The 18,488-nt window shown below is 36.1% G+C and overlaps 1 protein-coding gene across 1 annotated transcript; it reads left to right on the forward strand.

Annotated features, from left to right (window-relative positions):
* Nucleotides 1-3,879: 3,879 nt before the first annotated feature.
* On the forward strand, nucleotides 3,880-18,379 carry TMEM9B (TMEM9 domain family member B). The gene is made up of 5 exons (XM_081936196.1): nucleotides 3,880-4,197; nucleotides 6,702-6,793; nucleotides 9,756-9,864; nucleotides 10,909-11,043; nucleotides 17,565-18,379. Exons 1-5 carry the CDS (start codon nucleotides 4,114-4,116, stop codon nucleotides 17,718-17,720), a joined length of 576 nt encoding a protein of 191 aa, XP_081792322.1. The 5' UTR covers nucleotides 3,880-4,113; the 3' UTR covers nucleotides 17,721-18,379.
* Nucleotides 18,380-18,488: the final 109 nt, after the last annotated feature.

Consider the following 18,488-nt stretch of genomic DNA (forward strand, 5'->3'; position numbering starts at 1 on the left):
GAAAATTAGAATTCAATCCCCTGAAGTGACTTTATCTCTCACTGAGAGATTTGAACAATAAAAAGTCCCCGATAATACGTTAGTACCTAATCTAATCTTTACAAGATACTTAGAAGAAAGATTTGTTAAATGTGTTGGGGATTCATTTCTGAAAGTGTTTAAAAAACATCTGATGGAATAATAGTTGCACACTATCTAAGGAATAGTGAGACAGCAAATTAATATAGTGAAGCTACAAGGAAGCAATGTGTACAAAAATTAATTTTTCACTAATAGTTTCCACATACAATTAGTTTTCACACTTTTTAAAAAAAAAAAAAGAAACCATGTATATCTACTAAAATAAAAAGCCATTCAAATATTCTTAATTGTGGGTGACTAATACTTCTAGAAAAACAAAGCTGTTTTTATTTTTTCCTACATGGGAGATGTTATTTGTTTTTGAGATGGTAAATTGAAAGAAAAAGATTACCTGTTCTTGTTCAGTTTCTTGAACATTATACAAAAGCAAGATTGTCAGCATAACTGAAAAGGAGACAGGTGGCTGAAAGATTGGGAGAGTGGGTTGCTGTAATTTCTAACTACAGCAAATAATAAATGCAATTACTTGATTTTAAAAAGGGTTGTTCTGCTTTCTCTTTTAAACACCTTTAGAAATGGGCACACAATTAGTCACACTAACAGGTAATGAAGTATAATCAGCAAGGCTACAGATTGTAAACTGTTGCAAATTCTTAGCAACTGTTTTGGAATAAGCAAAATATATTTCAAATATATTCTTAGTTGAAGAATCCAAAGCTCCAGTATAGGTAAAGCAAACAATTGAAAGTTTCATAGTTGGAAACAAACATCCCACAAAATCATTTCTTATGCTAGATCTTTACACAAAAGAGAACAACTTTTTGCCAGGCCAAGAAGTATCAAGCTACCTTTAGAGACTTAGTTTTGGCTATACAGTATTTGTAAATGTTTAAGCTGCTGGCAACACCTAGTCAACATTGCTTAATCAAGAAAGCTAAACTGAACTGGTTTGATAATGGTACTTAGATGGGACACATCTGACATTGGCTAGACTGAGAAGTTGGAAACATCTCTGAAGAAGGCAATGGTAAATCAGTTCCTTATTGTTTCCCAGATAAATTACATATATGAATCTAGATTTGAGGCAACCTTTATTTTTCAGAAGATAAAAAGCTATAAAAAGCAAATGTTGTCATGTTGTCCATCAGAAGAAAAGCAAACCTAAATCCCGAATCAATCTAAAGCACGGGTGTCAAACGGTGTCACGTTACCGTCACGTGACGTATTGCAATGTTTTTCTCCTTCGTGGAGCTGGGGTGGGCATGGCTGCGTATATCGCATCCGGGCCGCCGGCCGCCACTTTGATACCCTTGATCTAAAGGTACATCTTTAAGCCATCTGATTTAAAAATAGTGTTCAAGCACATATGTTTCTAATACTTTTTCCCTGGGTCAAATACTTATTAAAATCTAGGGGAGGGGAAGCCATTTCTGGCACTTAGAGATTTATTGAGTCGCAGAGTGGATTTGATTTAAATCAACTTTATTTAAATCACTAATAAAAAGGTTGATTTAAATCTACTCAATTTAAATCATAATTTTTAAAGAGCAACTGTCATCTTTGTCCCGCAGCAGCTCCTCCTCTGACCCACTGTTGACTCACCAACAGTCCCATTCACTTCAGTGGGGTGGCTGGTGATGTGGCAGTGACACAACATGAGGGATGTGGCAGCCAGCAGCTCAGTGGATGCCCGCTAATAGGCGTAGCCATGATGGATCTGAAATGGCAATTGCTTTTTAAATGTTAGCACTCATTCTTGCTGGTAGTTAGAATCTTTAATATTATTATTCGCAAACAAAATGAAGGCTTCCTATTTAGCTTGCAGAGCTTGGATTCACTGAATGAGTTTACAAAAAATGTGAATATTGCAGAATATACAGCCTCATGCTACATAACTGTTCCATTTCATGCTGAATGAACTAAATTATTAATGTATCTTAAATATAAAACTATCTTTAGATAGATTTTTACTCCAAAAGCATTTTATTAAAATAAATTTTATGAAAATTTAAAAAAAATGATTTAAATTTAAAAAATCTGATTTTTTTAAAAAAAAGCATTGATTTTAATCCACCCTGTTGAATCCCCATTAAGCACATTATTTTATATTATATAAATTGTTCAAATTTACTGGAAAAAAGAAACTAGCAAGTAGAATTAGTCTTGCCACTTGCCAGAGGGATATTGAGTGGCATTCCACAAAATATCCATATTTTATCCAGCTATTAAAGTAAAGCCTCTTTCCATATTTAGTAAGATTAAAAAATATATCAATTGATGGAAAACAGAAAATTAAAAACTAGGCCAGGTGTGAGCAGCTGGTGGCTAATGAGCCATATGCAATCCTAGGCCCTCAGATTAATTTCAAAAATCATTTGCAAGCAATCAGTACTGACCTTTAGTAACAATTATCTATTTCTTCCTGGCAACTTGCTACTTGGAAGAGAAAAATAAATACTGATAAAATAGAATATCTGTCGCTCAGGGTTGTACTCTGGGGTCCTTAGTGCTCTCTGAGCTTGGTGGTTTTTTTGCAGATATTTCATTACCAAACTTGGTAACACCATCAATGCTAAAAGGAAGTGGGGTTTGTTCTTATTTTTATATTCTAATGGCTTGCCCTGTCAGTGTTACTTGTCAATGTCTACATACCACTCAAAAGAGACAATTAAAAAGTAAAAAAGGAAACAAAAAGACTAAAATGCCTACCCACCAGCAATCAACACCAATATTAACACTAGACCAACAATCAAGAAGTAAACAATACCCCAATCAAGCAACTACCATGCAGACAAACAAGCTAACAGTAAACAACAGCCTAATCAAGGAACCACAAGACCACTCCCACCAACAGTGACAAGGCAAGCCACTTGTACCAGTATATAAAAATAAGAGCAAACCCTATATCCTTACCAGCAATGATGATGTTACCTAATTTGGGTAATAAAATGTCTACAAGAAAATCTTTAAGCTCAGAGAGGACCCAACCAAGGACCAACAGTAAAATAAATATTAGATGACAAAGAGAGGTAAAGATGTGTCAAAAATAGTGGGAAAAAAGGATGACAATATAAGATAAAGATATTAATAATATTTTCACTTTTGGACCTAAAAATGTTTTATTATAAAACAATAATAGGGCATACGTAGTATCATGATACTGCACCAGCTTAGAATGACAATTCCAACAGCCCCAGTTAGTCATTAAGTGACACTCTCATAATCACAATGTTTTGCTTTTGCCACTTGTGATCTTCTGCCGCCTTCCCCATTGATTTTGTTTAACAGAAGCTGGCAGCAAAGGTTTCAAATAATGATAATGTGACCATGGGACACTGTGACATTGTAATTGTGAGCCAGCATCCAAATCATGATTGAATGACCATGGGAATGCTGCAACTATGAAGATCCAACGTAATGTTGAGCCATCATAATTTTGAACCGTCACTGTATACATTAAACAGGTAGGTTTACACTGTGACTGTCTGGATATTTCAATTTAGAGTTGCAGGCAAATTTTCATTTCTAAGTAAAAGGAGGGTTTTTCTTCCCAGGAAAAGAAAAGGAGCGCAAACTTCTCCTGTCCCTCCTTGCGGCTCGACGCGCGCATCCAGCAACAGCCGCTTCAACGAATTATTTCCGTATCTCGACAGCAGAAATGCCCGTGACCGTTAGGGGGCTGCCACGAGCCACCTCTAGTTCTAGACTCCCACCTAGCGGTGGCGTGGACTTTTGCACCCGCGATACGGCGGGACTCTTCCCACTTCCCTAACCGAGGGGAGCTTTTTCGCCTCCTTTGGCCGAAAGGACAGCGCCAGGCAACGGGGGTGAGGGGTGGGGGAGGTTGGGGACAGCTCAAGGCCCCGCGCCTCTCCCCAGAACGGAAGGCCCGATGAGCCACGTGACGGAAAGACCCATCCGAGGCGGGCTTTGGAGGCGGAAGTTTCGATGATGGTCGGAGAGCCGAGGCAGCGGGCTCCGGGCCCGCCTTGGCGGCGCTGAGGAAGCCGAGGCTCCGCGCGGAAGTCGGCCATGGCGATCCTGAAGGGCTCGTGGGCGCTGCTGTGGGCGCTGCTGGCTCTGGCGTGGGCGGCGGGTCAGGAAACCGGCGAAAAGGTGAGCGCCCCCTCACCCTCCAATCCATCCCCATCCTGTCCCCTCGGCTCAAGGCTGCCTCCCCCCCCCCGCCCGCCCGCCCGCCTGCCTGCCTTCCTGCTTCCCGTCCGTCAAAACCCCTCTCGGGGCCTCACCGCCTGGATAACTTGAGCCAAAGCGGGGTTGACGTCCGGTCATTTAAGCGCCCATCCCCGCCTCGTTTCCCTCTTTCCTCCCCTCTTATTATCCCTTCCTCGCTTTTAAGCAAAGTCTCTTACTTTTAAGGAGTATTGCCCTATATTTCTAAAGCCAAGCAGAGCCGAACTGTGAGCCATAACAAAAAGAATAGTTCTCCGGAGAGGCCCGTGTTTATGATCTCAAGTTGCTTTGGTTCTCCTCTCCCCACCCCCCACCCCCAAGTGTTTGTCACTTCCTTTTTTTGTAGTAAGGGTGCTTAAACCTGTAATGCTCAAATTTATAATTCAAGCTCGGCTTGAAAAAGCATTTCATTCCAGTTAGTTTTTTTTTTTTTAAATTGTATTGACGGTGGTTATGGCTTTCTGGTCTACATTGGGCTATCATTTCTTGTGCCTTTTAACAAATCAGATTTAATGCTTTCTTCAATCTGAAATGCTTTTAAATTGGGATCTCTGAGAGAAAGGGGTGACATGCACACACACACACACACACACACACACACACACACACACCTGTTTGTTTAATATATAGGCCTATATAGACCAAGCACAATGGGTTTGCATGTTAATTTTTTTATCCGGGTGTCTGTCTACATCGTACTGCGGAAGAAGAGTTAACTTGAATTAATTTATTTTTGAATGAAATAATATCTGAATAGTGCAAGTAGGAATTATATATACATACATTTTGTTATTTTATTTTTATTGATTCAATTTATAAGCACCCAATCGTGAAGCAAGTAAAAAAATCAGACATTTTAAGTATATGCTTAAATATTATAGTTTTAATTATGTATATGTGTACTGCATACTCCATTCTAGATGGTTTCTAATATCTCTATAATTCAATTTCGAATTCAGTAGAATTAAAATGATTAAAATCAGCAGTGTGAAAATCTCTAAAATAAAAGAGTGGTTAAAATTATATCAAGGATGGAACCAGTTCCACATCAATAACAAGTTGTTCTATAACATATATCTATTACGAAAACAGTACAATCCACACTGGAGTCTGCTGAAGACCATGCTTCAGTCCACTGAAGCATATCCACACTGGGATATACAAAAAGTACCTTGCTGGACATTTAATGCATCGGATAAGCTGTGCAAAGTAGATGATCATGTAGATAATTCGGGTCTAAGTTTCGTATGACTGTATATGCCATAATCATATCCTGAATTAGGCATAGAAGGTAACAGGACTGCTGTTACAATACATGGGTAATGTGATACTCTATAAAACACTGTTTACCACTGTAAACTGCTTTCTGGGAAAGTTGAAATATCTAGATCGTTTTTCATGGCTATCCTATGAAGAGGTTTATGTTGAAGATGGATTGAAATGTTTCTTTTAACATATACACCTTCTTAGTAAGTAGTTCCCTAATTTCTGAGGTGCCGTAAAGGCAACTCAGAAGAAATGTACTTTCAGACTTGCAAGATTCTGTTAATGTAACTTTACAATAAAGAAGAATTACTTCATTTGGACATGCTTCCTGTTTAGGCTACCTCACATTGTACCTCCTTCTACTGCAGAATCTATCTTGTTATCTCTTCAACACTTTCCTATTTTCCTTGGTTGCCAAGACACAGAGATGTTCCTCATATTCTGGCCTTTTCCTGTGAAGTTCTAGATTCTTTGGGTGGTATCTGGAAATCATAATTTTTCTTCTTCTACTTCTGCTTTTTAATTCTGTGAAACTCTTGTTTGTAAATAGATATTAGTTGGATTTGTTTGCCATACCTATGCTTAAAATAAATCATAATTTAGTGTAGTGACTAGTCGGGTTATGCTTAGTTAAATACTGTCTACTTAGCCATAACTAAAGCCCACTAATGTTAATAGGTAGAACTGCATTTTAATCCTGTTTAATATAATTATTTATTAATGAGATAATGGCACTTAAAGCCTTGAATATCTTACTCTTAGATAAGATTTAATTGCCATGCATCCCTCTGAATAAATCAAGCTTATGAATAAATAGAATTGCAGATGACTCCTGCAAATGCATTTCTGAGCTACTTTTATAGTTTGGCTATTCTCTAAAAATGATATTATGTAATTGATCTTTTGTCTTTCAGTTGGGGATGCCATTATGCTACTTAAAAGATTTTTTAATTATATGAACAGCCAATACACATTTATCTGGAAAACAAAATTTTAGTTTAAGACTTATTTCTCTTGAGTAGGTTTTTTTAGCTCCATCTATTCTGCTTTTGTTCCATTAGCACTGGAAAACTACCCTTAAGAATTATTTCTCTCTTTCCCTGCATTTTTAATTTTTAATATTCTGACAAAATCATTCTTAATTCACTTTGCCGTTACAGAACTCTCAGGATGTCCGATGTAAATGTATATGTCCCCCATACAAAGACCATGCTGGTAAATTTTTTAGTAAAAATGTTTCACAGAAGGACTGGTAAGTATATGATACTTTATATTTAAGAGATCAGAATAATTTAAATAGCTCATTTATTATTGGTATTTCAAAAGTATTTTGAATCAAGAAAATTGTTAAATCTGGATGCTTAAATTGAAGTTGTTTATGGTCATTGCTAGTAAATATAAGATTATATTTGAAATAACATTCAGAATATTTTTTTATAAATACTTTGGCTTAAAAATGATTTATTTTAAAGTGTTTTTTATTTAAGGCAATGCAATGCTTTTTTATATAACAAGATCTTAAAATAAATCAGATACATGTCTGCAGGCTGATTTTTCATAGTCTTAGATCATTGGCTTCCATAATGTCCTTTAGATATACAGCAGGCGTAGATTAATAATAATCAAAACAACATTGGCTGATTCAATAAATGGATAAAAATGCCAAATCTGGCCTAGACATCTGGCTAACTGTGTGACCAAGCATAATAATAATATACACTGTCCAACTCCCAGCATCTTTGGGCAGTTTACAAATTGTTAAAAGCATTAGAACAAAACAAAAAGAACAAAGGTGGCAGAGATAAGAAGCCAAAAGGAGAAAAGGGGGCTACAATCATGTTTGCCAAAGACCTGAGTGAAAAGCCAAATCTATCAGGGCCCTTTAAAATACCAGTAGGGTGAGGCCATTGAAATCCCAGGGGGGGGGGGCAGGGGGAATAGACCTCATTCCTGATGGCTGACACTGCTACAGAGAATAGATGGCATAGTTTAATCCAAGGAACCTAAAGCGCATCAGCCCTGCCAGACTACATCAGCTAGGGATACAATGAGAGACAGGTTGTCCTTCAAGTAAACAGGTCCTATGCTAAGATACTTTTACTTCAGTTTCCCACATCCCCTTGTTATTGTCTTAAATTATCTACTTCTGGAGAAGAGCAAATATCCTGAGGACAGGGAGTCAGATTCTCTCAGTAGATATTCAAACAGAATGCCAAACCATTCTTGCCCCTATTGCAGTGTTCATATCATAAAGACTTTCTGTCAGCATAGCAGCAGGCACCTTTACTATGGTGTTATTTATCATGATGGATAGTTCCCTTTTGGTGATAATGTTAGATCATTTTTTTTCAATAAAGGATAACAGTAATTGTGAGAGGGACCTTGGAGTCCTAGTATCAATCGCTTAAACATGAGTTAACAGTGTGCAACAGCAGCCAAAAAAGCTAATGCAATCCTTGGTTGTATAAACAGAGGCATAGAACCAAAATAACATGAAGTATTAGTACCACTTTATAAAGCCTTAGTAAGATCACACCTGGAATATTGCATCCAGTTTTGGTCACTACATTACAAAAAAAAATAAATACTGAGACTTTGGAAAAAGTGCGAAGAGCAACTAAGACGATTAAAGCCTGGAGACTAAAACATATGAAGAATGGTTGCAGGCTAGTTTAATGAAAAGAAGGGCATGATCGCAGTGTTCCAATATCTCAGGGATTGCCACAAAGAGCATGGGGTCAATTTATTTTCCAACACACCAGAGGGCAGGACAAGAAACAATGGTTGGAAACTAACCAAGGAGGGAAGCAACCTGAAATTAAGGAGAAACTTCCTAACAGTGAGGACAATTAACCAGTGGAACAGCTAGCCTTCAGAAAGTGTGGATGCTTCATCACTGGACATTTTTTAGAAGAGGCTGGACAGTTACTTGTCTGAAATGGTATAGAGTCTCCTGCTTGAGCAGGGGGATGGACTAGAAGATCTCCAAGGTCCCTTCCAGCTCTATTCTGATTGAATTGATTGATTGGATTAAATTAATCCAGTTTATCAGAGGTACTTGCAATTACAAGTTGGTTCAACTAAAATATTTTATTTGTCTTGTAGTATAATGAATAGCTTTAATTTATTCAACATTGTTATGCAGTTATGAATGGAATGTGCTACTTTTTCTTATCTTGGTACAGAAATCATTACATGTTTATCAGAAGGATTACAAAATAATTAAAATGAAGAAAATGTGTTTAGAAGACATATAAAAACACATACTCGGAGAACTCTTAGTATACATGTTCCCTTATAAATACTATATCACTGAAAATCCCTTATGAAAATATAATACTACATTTCACAGACCTGCTACATCCTCAATCCATAAGCCTCATATTATGATTAGATCCACTTCAGAAATACTTAATTTTCTGCATAGAATTAACGCTTCTGAAATATAGATGAGGAAGAAGGAATTGCTATTGTGTAAAACAGGTCTGGAGCATATTATATATTATAACTTTGATAATAGAAGGAAAAGCATATTATAGTTATATTATAACAATCAGTCCTATTATTCCATAATCACTTGTCTAATGAAAATGATATTCTTTTGAAACCTTTCAGTTGTTCCTTAATTTTTTCCATAAAAAAGATTTTTTTTCATGGAATCTATAGCTTTTGTCTTAAATTATTGCATGCACTATGATTTTATACCAAATGAAATTCCTTGTAATATGCTCTTACTGTTTTTTAGAATATGACTTAAGTGAAAAGATTAGGGGCATGATAGATTTGCAGGTAAGGGTACCTAAGTCTCTTCTTTGAGTGACTCGCAATCCTTATTGATGCTACCAGTTCCAAATAACAAAGGTGCTCTCTCTCCATTTAGGAGGTATGATGGTTGATGAAAGATTTAAGGTTCTGAGATTAGAGGAAGGTGATATTTTGGAGTGTCCTAATGTTGACATTTAAACAGATATGTTTGTTTCCTGGAAATCACTAATTTTCTAATAGGTTAAATACTAATGAGACATATTAAAAATTTAAGCTGATATTATGTAGATTAAATGTCAAGTATTTCTAACATTCATACAAATTAATAATAGATTGGTTGACTCTTCATTCAGGTTTGTATTCAGCATGTGTTCTTATTGGTGAATATTCCTCTCTAGTGGTATAAATTTATCTAAAGGTCTGCCAAACAATTTTTCCTTCCCCTGCAGTGATTGTCTTCATGTGGTGGACCCTATGCCAGTTCTAGGACAGGACGTTGAAGCTTATTGCTTGCGTTGTGAATGCAAGTATGAAGAAAGAAGTTCAGAAACAATAAAAGTAAATTATAATGTTGATTACTGTTTTGTTTAATTCTGTTAAGTAATGTTCAAATGTCGTCTTCTCCACATCCACATGTATTATAACAGTATCTTAAATTATGAAATAGTGGGGCATGTTTACAAAATTTAATTTCCTTTTCTTTTTGTGAAAACTGTAAATTACTGATTTATGGATTAATTTGATCATAGCACTTAGGTGCTAGGATATATTACTTTGTTATGTTAAGATTTCTAATCTTATTTATTTATTCATTCATTCATTTTTCATGGTCACGAATTGCTTTTTTGTTTTCAGTTATGGAAACATGTTAGATTATATTACATTACATATTATTCTGTCCTTATCTGTCTTATGATTCAGTTTCTTACCATTAAAGTTATGCAACTTTCTAACCTAGTGGATATACATATTCTAACTTTCTTGCCAGTTCAAAGTACGCTTGGAAAATACTATGTGTGCAGTAAAATTACCTTTGTTATGCAAGTATACAACAAGCTTGGGACTGATTGCACTTATATATTATATATTGTATACTTGATACCAAACACATTTGCCTTTAAGCATGCATATGATGCTTCTAAGAAGATTGTCTTTTAATTTGTACAAGAAACTGCTTAAACTATTGGATATTTTCTTTTGCTTATGTTTCCTACCTTATTCAATTGTTTCTAGAAGAACATCTAAAATTTAATGCAGTGCTCACTTTTATTAGCTGGTATCCAGTAATTTTTACAGCCACATTAAGCTTTACAAGGAAACTGGATGCAATTATAATAACATTGCTTGAAAATGTGAATTTCATTTTTCTGCTATGTCTTCCCCTCTTTAGAAAAAAATGTGGGTTTTTTTCTTATTTTTTCAGTCCATTCTAAATCCATAATTATAATTCTTTGATTGATTTCTGTATTTTGGAGATTAATGAGTAAAAATAAGATGTGTCGTAGTTTGCTGGACATTTTTATTTACTTTTGACAGCCTATATAATTCAAATAAGTATGATCTTAAATGGCATAAATTGAAATATTGTCTTATATTATATAGATTACCATCATAATATATTTGTCCATCTTGGGTCTTCTGCTACTATACATGGTGTATCTCACTATGGTAGAACCAATTCTGAAGAGACGTCTCTTTGGACATTCACAGCTAATACAGAGCGATGAAGATGTTGGGGTAAGTTCTGTGTTTAATCTATTCAAATATATGTAATGTGTTCCCTAATTACAATACAGGTTTAATTTTGATAGTTTAAATATGATTTAAAATCTTCATTAAGACTTTAGAACTGACTGCTGAAGTGAAAATAGTACTGTTATTTTCCAACATAGTTGATGGTTACTATTGATTGTTGTTGCTTATAAAATAATGAGCTTCTTTTTAAATATTATTTTTTGACAAAGCAATATTTAATAAAAAAATAAATATGCAGACTAAAATGCAAAGTAAGAGGGAGGAGAAAAACCTGGAAAAATCTTTTTACATTTATACTTATCAACAATTACCTGTGAATTCTTTACTATAATATGAACAATACAAGATATATGAGATCTCAAAGTATCTCTGTCATAGTAACACATGTTGCTGTATCTTTTGATTAGTAGAAAATAAGTAGATCTGACATTTCTGACAATCATTCCTTGATGTCTGGAATAATATTTTTCTAATTTCTTAATATAATTCTTTTAGCCACCCCTTGCTTAATAGACCCCTAACTGATGGTAAGCAGTCAATTTCCAAAACTTCGGTATATAATTCAACATTGTATTAACATTTCTAACATTTGACGATCTATTGACTAGGGATGACTTGGTGGCCTTCATGCCAGTCGCCTGATATTTCCTGTACTAATGTTTGTAACAAACATTTGTGGAAACTTGCCACACTCCATTCACCATCCTTTCTTGGGTACAGATGTTGTTGTTCAGATTTGTAATTAAAGGTAGTCTTTTGATTATAAGCCTAATTAGGACTAGAATTTCCATTGCTAATCAAAGTGGTAGTTAAGCAAAACATCACATGACTGTACTGCTTAGTGACAGCAGTCTTGGTTCTGGTCATACGATGACAACTATCTGGTTACGTGAGGCCCTCATGCTTCTGCCATATGCATACAGATTCAGTTTACCTCCCCTCATCTCTGCCCTTAGCATGGCTGAAATGGAAAGACTGCTGTATTCTGCTGCCACAACTTGCCTCAAGCCCTGTGGAACAGCAGCTCTATCAACTTTGCTATAGAAGGCTTTTAAGCTGCACATTTAACTGGCAGCACAAGAAAGTGATTTTCACAAATTTCCCCTTCACTTATACTGTCTTGCACCATCATAAAATCTGCCTCACAGGGATAGAAAAGGGAACCATATGAAGAAAAAGGAAGTGACAAATCTCTCTTTTCTCCTCCCCATTGATCTCCTTCCTGACATCTAGTTCATTGTGAGGAAATTCCACTCAGCATATGCTTTTGTGATTAATGTGTAAATACTGACTAAAACCCATAGTACTTGTGTGCTTTCAGCATTTAGAGTGCTTTATAATAATTTTGTCACATACTTTAGGGTTCTCTGTCAGTGGAGTATAAGCATAGGGCCTAATGTCATGCCTGCCTGCTATTTAACTTTAATTCATTGGAATTTGGCCTATGAAGGGCTCAAGAAAAGCTAGTTAAAACAAATAGTGGAGGTACAATGGTATTTAATGGACTGTATTAATTGCTGAAAAATAATATGTATAACTTAGGCAAAACTAGTAAGCACATTCCTGACCATCATATTGGATCATTCTCTGAATAAATAAAAAGTAACTTAATGCATTACTAGAACTTCATTATGAAGACAAATATCCAGAAGATTTAACAATGTCTGTAGCAGAGTGTATGGAAATCAATACCAGATGGGATTGTCTAAAAACTACAAATATCAGTTAATAAATGTCACCACCATTCCATATTATGTTGTTGCTATATTTTAATATTAACATTAATGTTATGTATTCACTTAAGCAGTTTTATGCCAGCATTTTCGTACAGCTGAAGAAAATAAAATGTCATAAATTCTGCCAAGTATAAACATGAAAATATATGGTAGACAAAAGCAAGTTTAAAAAACATATGCAGAATGAAATGACTGTATCATAATAGGGCCTTAAATAGTAATTATATGTAATATATGTATTCATTTGAAAAATAATTGTGTGTGTGTGTGTGTGTATGTATGTATGTATGTATGTATGTATGTATGTATGTATGTATGTATGTATGTATTTGTGTTACAACCCCTGGTATGCCCAAATATGGGAGAAAGCTCACTATTCCCTCTTTCTGTCCTTCGGCTCATTACAAAAAACCATCCAGGCAGAAAACCATATTTTTATTTTTAATGTTGCCTTTTTATATTTGTGTTGTATTTGTGCTGATAAATAAATAAAGGGAGACTAGTATAGATCTATTTCAAGCTATTTAGCTCTCATCAGCTAGCCATACCCTTACTGGGATTTGAACCTGGGCTGTATTACATATTAGGCAGGAGTCTTAGTCACTAAGCCACAGGCTCTCCTCCTTATCAGCTGAGCCAGGGAAATAGGTATGTATTTGTGTTACAACCCCTGGTATGCCCAAATATGGGAGAAAGCTCACTACTCCCTCTTTCTGTCTTTCGGCTCATTGCAGAAAACCATCTAGGCTTAAAACCATATTTATATGGCAACATTAAAAATAAAAATATGGTTTTCTGCCTGGATGGTTTTCTGTAATGAGCCGAAGGACAGAAAGAGGGAGTAGTGAGCTTTCTCCCATATTTGGGCATACCAGGGGTTGTAACACAAATACATACCTATTTCCCTGGCTCAGCTGATAAGGAGGAGAGCCTGTGGCTTAGTGGCTAAGACTCCTGCCTAATATGTAATACAGCCCAGGTTCAAATCCCAGTAAGGGTATGGCTAGCTGATGAGAGCTAAATAGCTTGAAATAGATCTATACTAGTCTCCCTTTATTTATTTATCAGCACAAATACAACACACACACACACACACACACACACACACACACACACACACACACACACACACACACACACACACACACATATATATATATATATATATATATATATATATATATATGTATGTATGTATGTATGTTTTCTGAGGTTTTCGCGGGTGTTTGTATGTATGTCTTTGGTTGTTCGGGTTTTCTCCCGCATAGAATTGGAAGTATCTTCACGACGTTTCGATGAAGTCTCATTCATCATCTTCAGGCTGCTGCTTCCGGCTTGGGGCTTCTGGCTTGGTGCTTCCAGGAGCAATGTGAGATCTCAGCCGGTTCCTCTTTTTAACTGCCAGTGGGGGTTTGTGCTGATTGGGTGGGAGCTTGGCTGCATTCTGATTGGGTGGAGGTGTATTCTGATTGGTAGGGGCCTTGGCTGTGCTCTGATTGGATGGGAGTTTGGCTGTGCTCTAATTGGATGGGGGCGTGTTCTGTTTGGGTGGGGGCCTGGTTGTGCTTGTGTTAGTCTGAGTTGCAGAGGGATTTGAGCTGGTGAGCTGCGTTACTGTTGTTTGGCTTCGCGTTTGTGGTCGTGCCACATCTCCATGGTGGGCATCAGTTTGCTTCATGTATGGATTGGAGGGGTTTAAAGTGGCTAATAATGCAGCTGTGGTCGGGCTTCTGGTTTGTGGTCATTATCGGTGTGGGTTTGGGCTTGCTTTTTGCGTGGATGTGTGATAGTGACATCCTGTGTGGTTTTCGTGAGTGTGGGTCTGGTATCATTCTTAGTGTTAGGGACTCGTTTGTCAGTGAGGGCGGGTTTCCAAATGGCTGGTAGGCGGGAGGTATCATCTCGTTTATTCATGCTGTGTGGTCGTTTTTCTATCTCAATAGCTTCTCTGATTATTCTGTTGTTAAAGTGTTCAATTTTGGCAATAGTTCTGGTCTTTTTAAAGTCTATATCATGTCCTGTGACTTTGAGGTGTTGGACCAGGGAAGAAGTTGGTTCCTCCTTTCTGACTGAGTGTTTGTGTTCTTCAATGCGTGCCTTTATTCTTCTGTTGGTTTGTCCGATGTATGTGGTGGGGCAGGTGGTGCATGGGATTTCATATACTCCTTGATTTTCTAACTCTATTTTGTCTTTGGGGTTTCTCAGGATGGTGGATATTTTTCGGTTTGTGTAGAATGCTGTCTTGATGTTGTGTTTGTGGAGGATCTTGCTGATTCTGTCTGTGGTGCCTTTTATGTATGGGAGGAGGGCTTTGCCGTTTTCTTGTTCACTGTCTTGGATTTTAGTGGGGTTTTCTTTTTGGATTAGGTTAGTGATATTGTTTCTTTGGAATCCGTTGGATGTTAGTACGTTGGTGAGAGTGTGTAGTTCGGTTTTGAGGTGTTGTTCGTCAGCTAAGCGTTTTGTTCTGGAGATGAGTGTCTTGGCTACAGAGTTGATCTGTGCTGGGTGGTGGTGTGAGAGTGCGTGCAAATAGCGGTTTGTGTGTGTTTTCTTCTGGTAGATGGTGTGTCCTAGGGATCCATCGGATTTCTTATAGACTAAGACATCCAGGAAGGGGAGTTGGTTATTGGCTTCTGTTTCCATGGTGAACTGTATTTTGGGGTGTAGGCTGTTGAGGTGTGTGAGGAAGTTATCCAGTTTATCTTTCCCGTGTGGCTAGATTATGAAGGTGTCGTCTACGTATCTGAGCCAGAGTTTGGGTTTGTGATCGGATTTTTCTAGAGCTTGGGTTTCAAAGTGTTCCATGTAGAGGTTAGCAATGACAGGTGAGAGGGGTGATCCCATGGGTGCTCCTTCTGTTTGTTTGTATTTTTGTCCGTTATAGATGAAGTATGTGTTGGATAGGCAGTGGTTGGTCAGATCTAGGATATGTTTGGGGGGGTTATATTTGTATATTTATATTTATATTTATATTTATATATATATTTATATATATATATATATATATATATATATATATATATATATATATATACACATACATACATACATACATACATACACACACACACACACACACCTACACACCTACACACCTACATACATACATACAGTATGTATATAATGATCTGAACTAAAACCTTACTGTAGCAATTTAGAAGTCAGGTTTTTATTGAAAAGTTAATTTGGAGATGTAAATTTAAATGCTCAGTTCTGTGTTACTGGTATTAATAAAGAAGAAGCAGTACACAGAAAAAGACTAAACATTTGGTTTTTGACACAAAATAATGCAGAAAATATATAAATATTCTGTGTTCTGGAAGTTGTGCTAGTTGATCATTCTAATTATCAAATTAAGTTTGGGAATAACTAGACATATTTACAACACCTAATCTTTCTGAATTTGAATAATTTGATTTTTGGCATAGTTATGAGGAAACGTGCTCCTATTTACCTTTCCCCTGAGTGTAGATGATGCAGTAATTGCCAGAAAATATATTACAAACCATAGTAGTCAGTCTGTTTTTGAATGAATTCAATTCAATGAAGCCCATGGGAAAAAAATCCTGGTTCCTGCTTCTGAACGTTCTCTTAATATTTCTGGTGCATTCCAGTGAGCTATATACAGTGTTTCTTCAATCATCATGTACTGTTGCTTAGGAGACTGCCATTAATTCTGAAGTCTTGAATAATCTGATAAATTAAAATGTTAAGCAGTTTGAAGTGTAAAATTGTTATGTAAATAATTAGAATGACCTTCTCGAAATCACACCTTTCAACATAGTGCTCAAAACATTTAAACTGTATTAACATTTGATAGTAAATGTCCATGTTTATGGATTGCATTTTTTCTTTCATATGCTTAACATTTGAATGTTTAATATAAACACATAATTCTCTTTGTATTTTGTCAACGAAGCAGCTGTATTTTTGCTTTTTATTAAGATATTGAATGTAAACTTACGTATGTTGATATTCTTTGACATCATATAGTGAATATTCCAAACAGTTCCACAATAGGTATTGCTAGTAAATAACACAGAGACTTTGGGAAGTCACATACTATTGGCTATTTAAATTTGAATACCCTCTTACAGAAAGACAAATATAATTCTAAGTGTTGTATCAATACCCAAAGACACTATAAATCCACATCGTTTTGCAGTAGAATTGTTCCAAAAAAAGAAAAGAAAAAAAACAACTAGGGGTCTTCTTCCCTATGAATGGATTTAGATTGTCATCATTTCTAACAGTTATTCCTTTTTGGGAGGGGAGCGATCACAAATTCTGCAGTTGCCTCCTCCATTCTGATGTATAGGCTAAATAGTTCTCTTGCTGTCCATTATGTTATATCTGCATAACATCCCTCTAGTGCTTAATCCTAAATTCTAATAACAAACACTCAGAGTGATTGTTATATGAATATCTACAATTCTTTTATTGCCTTTTTTGTTCTTTGTCTTGGAAAGCCATATATAATGCTATTACTAGTTAACATTATGCTAGAACTGGGTGTTTTCACATGCAGATAGTCTTCAACGAATGACCACAATTGGGTTTGGAATTCAGTTGTTGTTGAAACTTTCTATATATTTGTTCCTCATGATGTTAAGAAAAGAGTCTCTCTCCTGCCCCAGCATATATGTGTGTGTGAGAGAGAGAGAGTGGGGGGGGGGGGGAGAGATATTAGGATATATGCCAATACATGCTTAACTTGGAAATACTGGGCAGTAATATATAATAAAAATATTTCCTTCATTTCAGGATCACCAGCCTTTTGCAAACGCTCATGATGTGTTGGCACGTTCCCGAAGCAGGGCCAACATGTTGAACAAAGTTGAATATGCCCAGCAGCGATGGAAACTCCAAGTCCAAGAACAGCGTAAATCTGTATTTGATCGCCATGTTGTGCTCAGTTAATATACCAGTGACATCTCCAACATATTGATTGAAATGCTCTAAAATAAATCACTGACCTCTGTCTTCCCGAAATGCCACACAAGATACCAACAAAGATAGCCCAAACACAAATGGAAGATCTGAAAATCTTTTAATAAGCCAAAATCTCTGTATATATTCAATTGCTTTTATTAATAAAATATAAGCAATTATTTGCGTGATCCTTATGAAATGGAGAGAAAATTGTTTATGGTTCTTAAATGAAGTTTACATGAATTTGGCGAAGGATGTGCAGCATGTATGCTACAAGTGATCTACATATGAAATCTTTTGTAAATACATTGTTTTCTTATCACCTGCTGTATGTTGTACATATAACTATCACTTCTAAAACACTGAACTGTTAAATTATATTTCTATCAGCTTGTTAGCTTGCATCTATAAATATAAGGTAGGCCTTACATGTACAGAGATAATCGGTAAGCTAGAGGCTTGACATATTAACTAAAGGTACAGACTTAGTGCAATGCGCAATTGGAATTGGACCTTCTACATTGCTTGCTTAAAAATTATGTGTGATTATCTGAAATTCATGTAAATTTCAATAGTTGGTGGATAATTATTTTTTAAAATTAGCTTGATAATGGAATGCAAATAAAGTCTTCAGAATATTGGTATCAGAGGTAAATTTTTTTTTTAAAATCACACCTTTTATAGTATTATTGTTTCGTATCTGATCTGAAACCCTATCTGCAATCCATTTTGGCTATTAGGCCACTATAATTGGTA

The sequence above is a fragment of the Natrix helvetica genome (assembly GCF_964273705.1).
Source record: "Natrix helvetica genome assembly, chromosome: 1".
Classification (NCBI taxonomy): Eukaryota; Metazoa; Chordata; class Lepidosauria; order Squamata; family Natricidae; genus Natrix; species Natrix helvetica.

Coding starts and splice junctions, on each gene's coding strand:
- TMEM9B (XM_081936196.1), top strand. CDS start 4,114: ATGGCGATCCTGAAGGGCTCGTGGGCGCTGCTGTGGGCGCTGCTGGCT. Junction 4,198..6,701: donor GTCAGGAAACCGGCGAAAAG/GTGAGCGCCCCC, acceptor TTGCCGTTACAG/AACTCTCAGGATGTCCGATG. Junction 6,794..9,755: donor AATGTTTCACAGAAGGACTG/GTAAGTATATGA, acceptor CTTCCCCTGCAG/TGATTGTCTTCATGTGGTGG.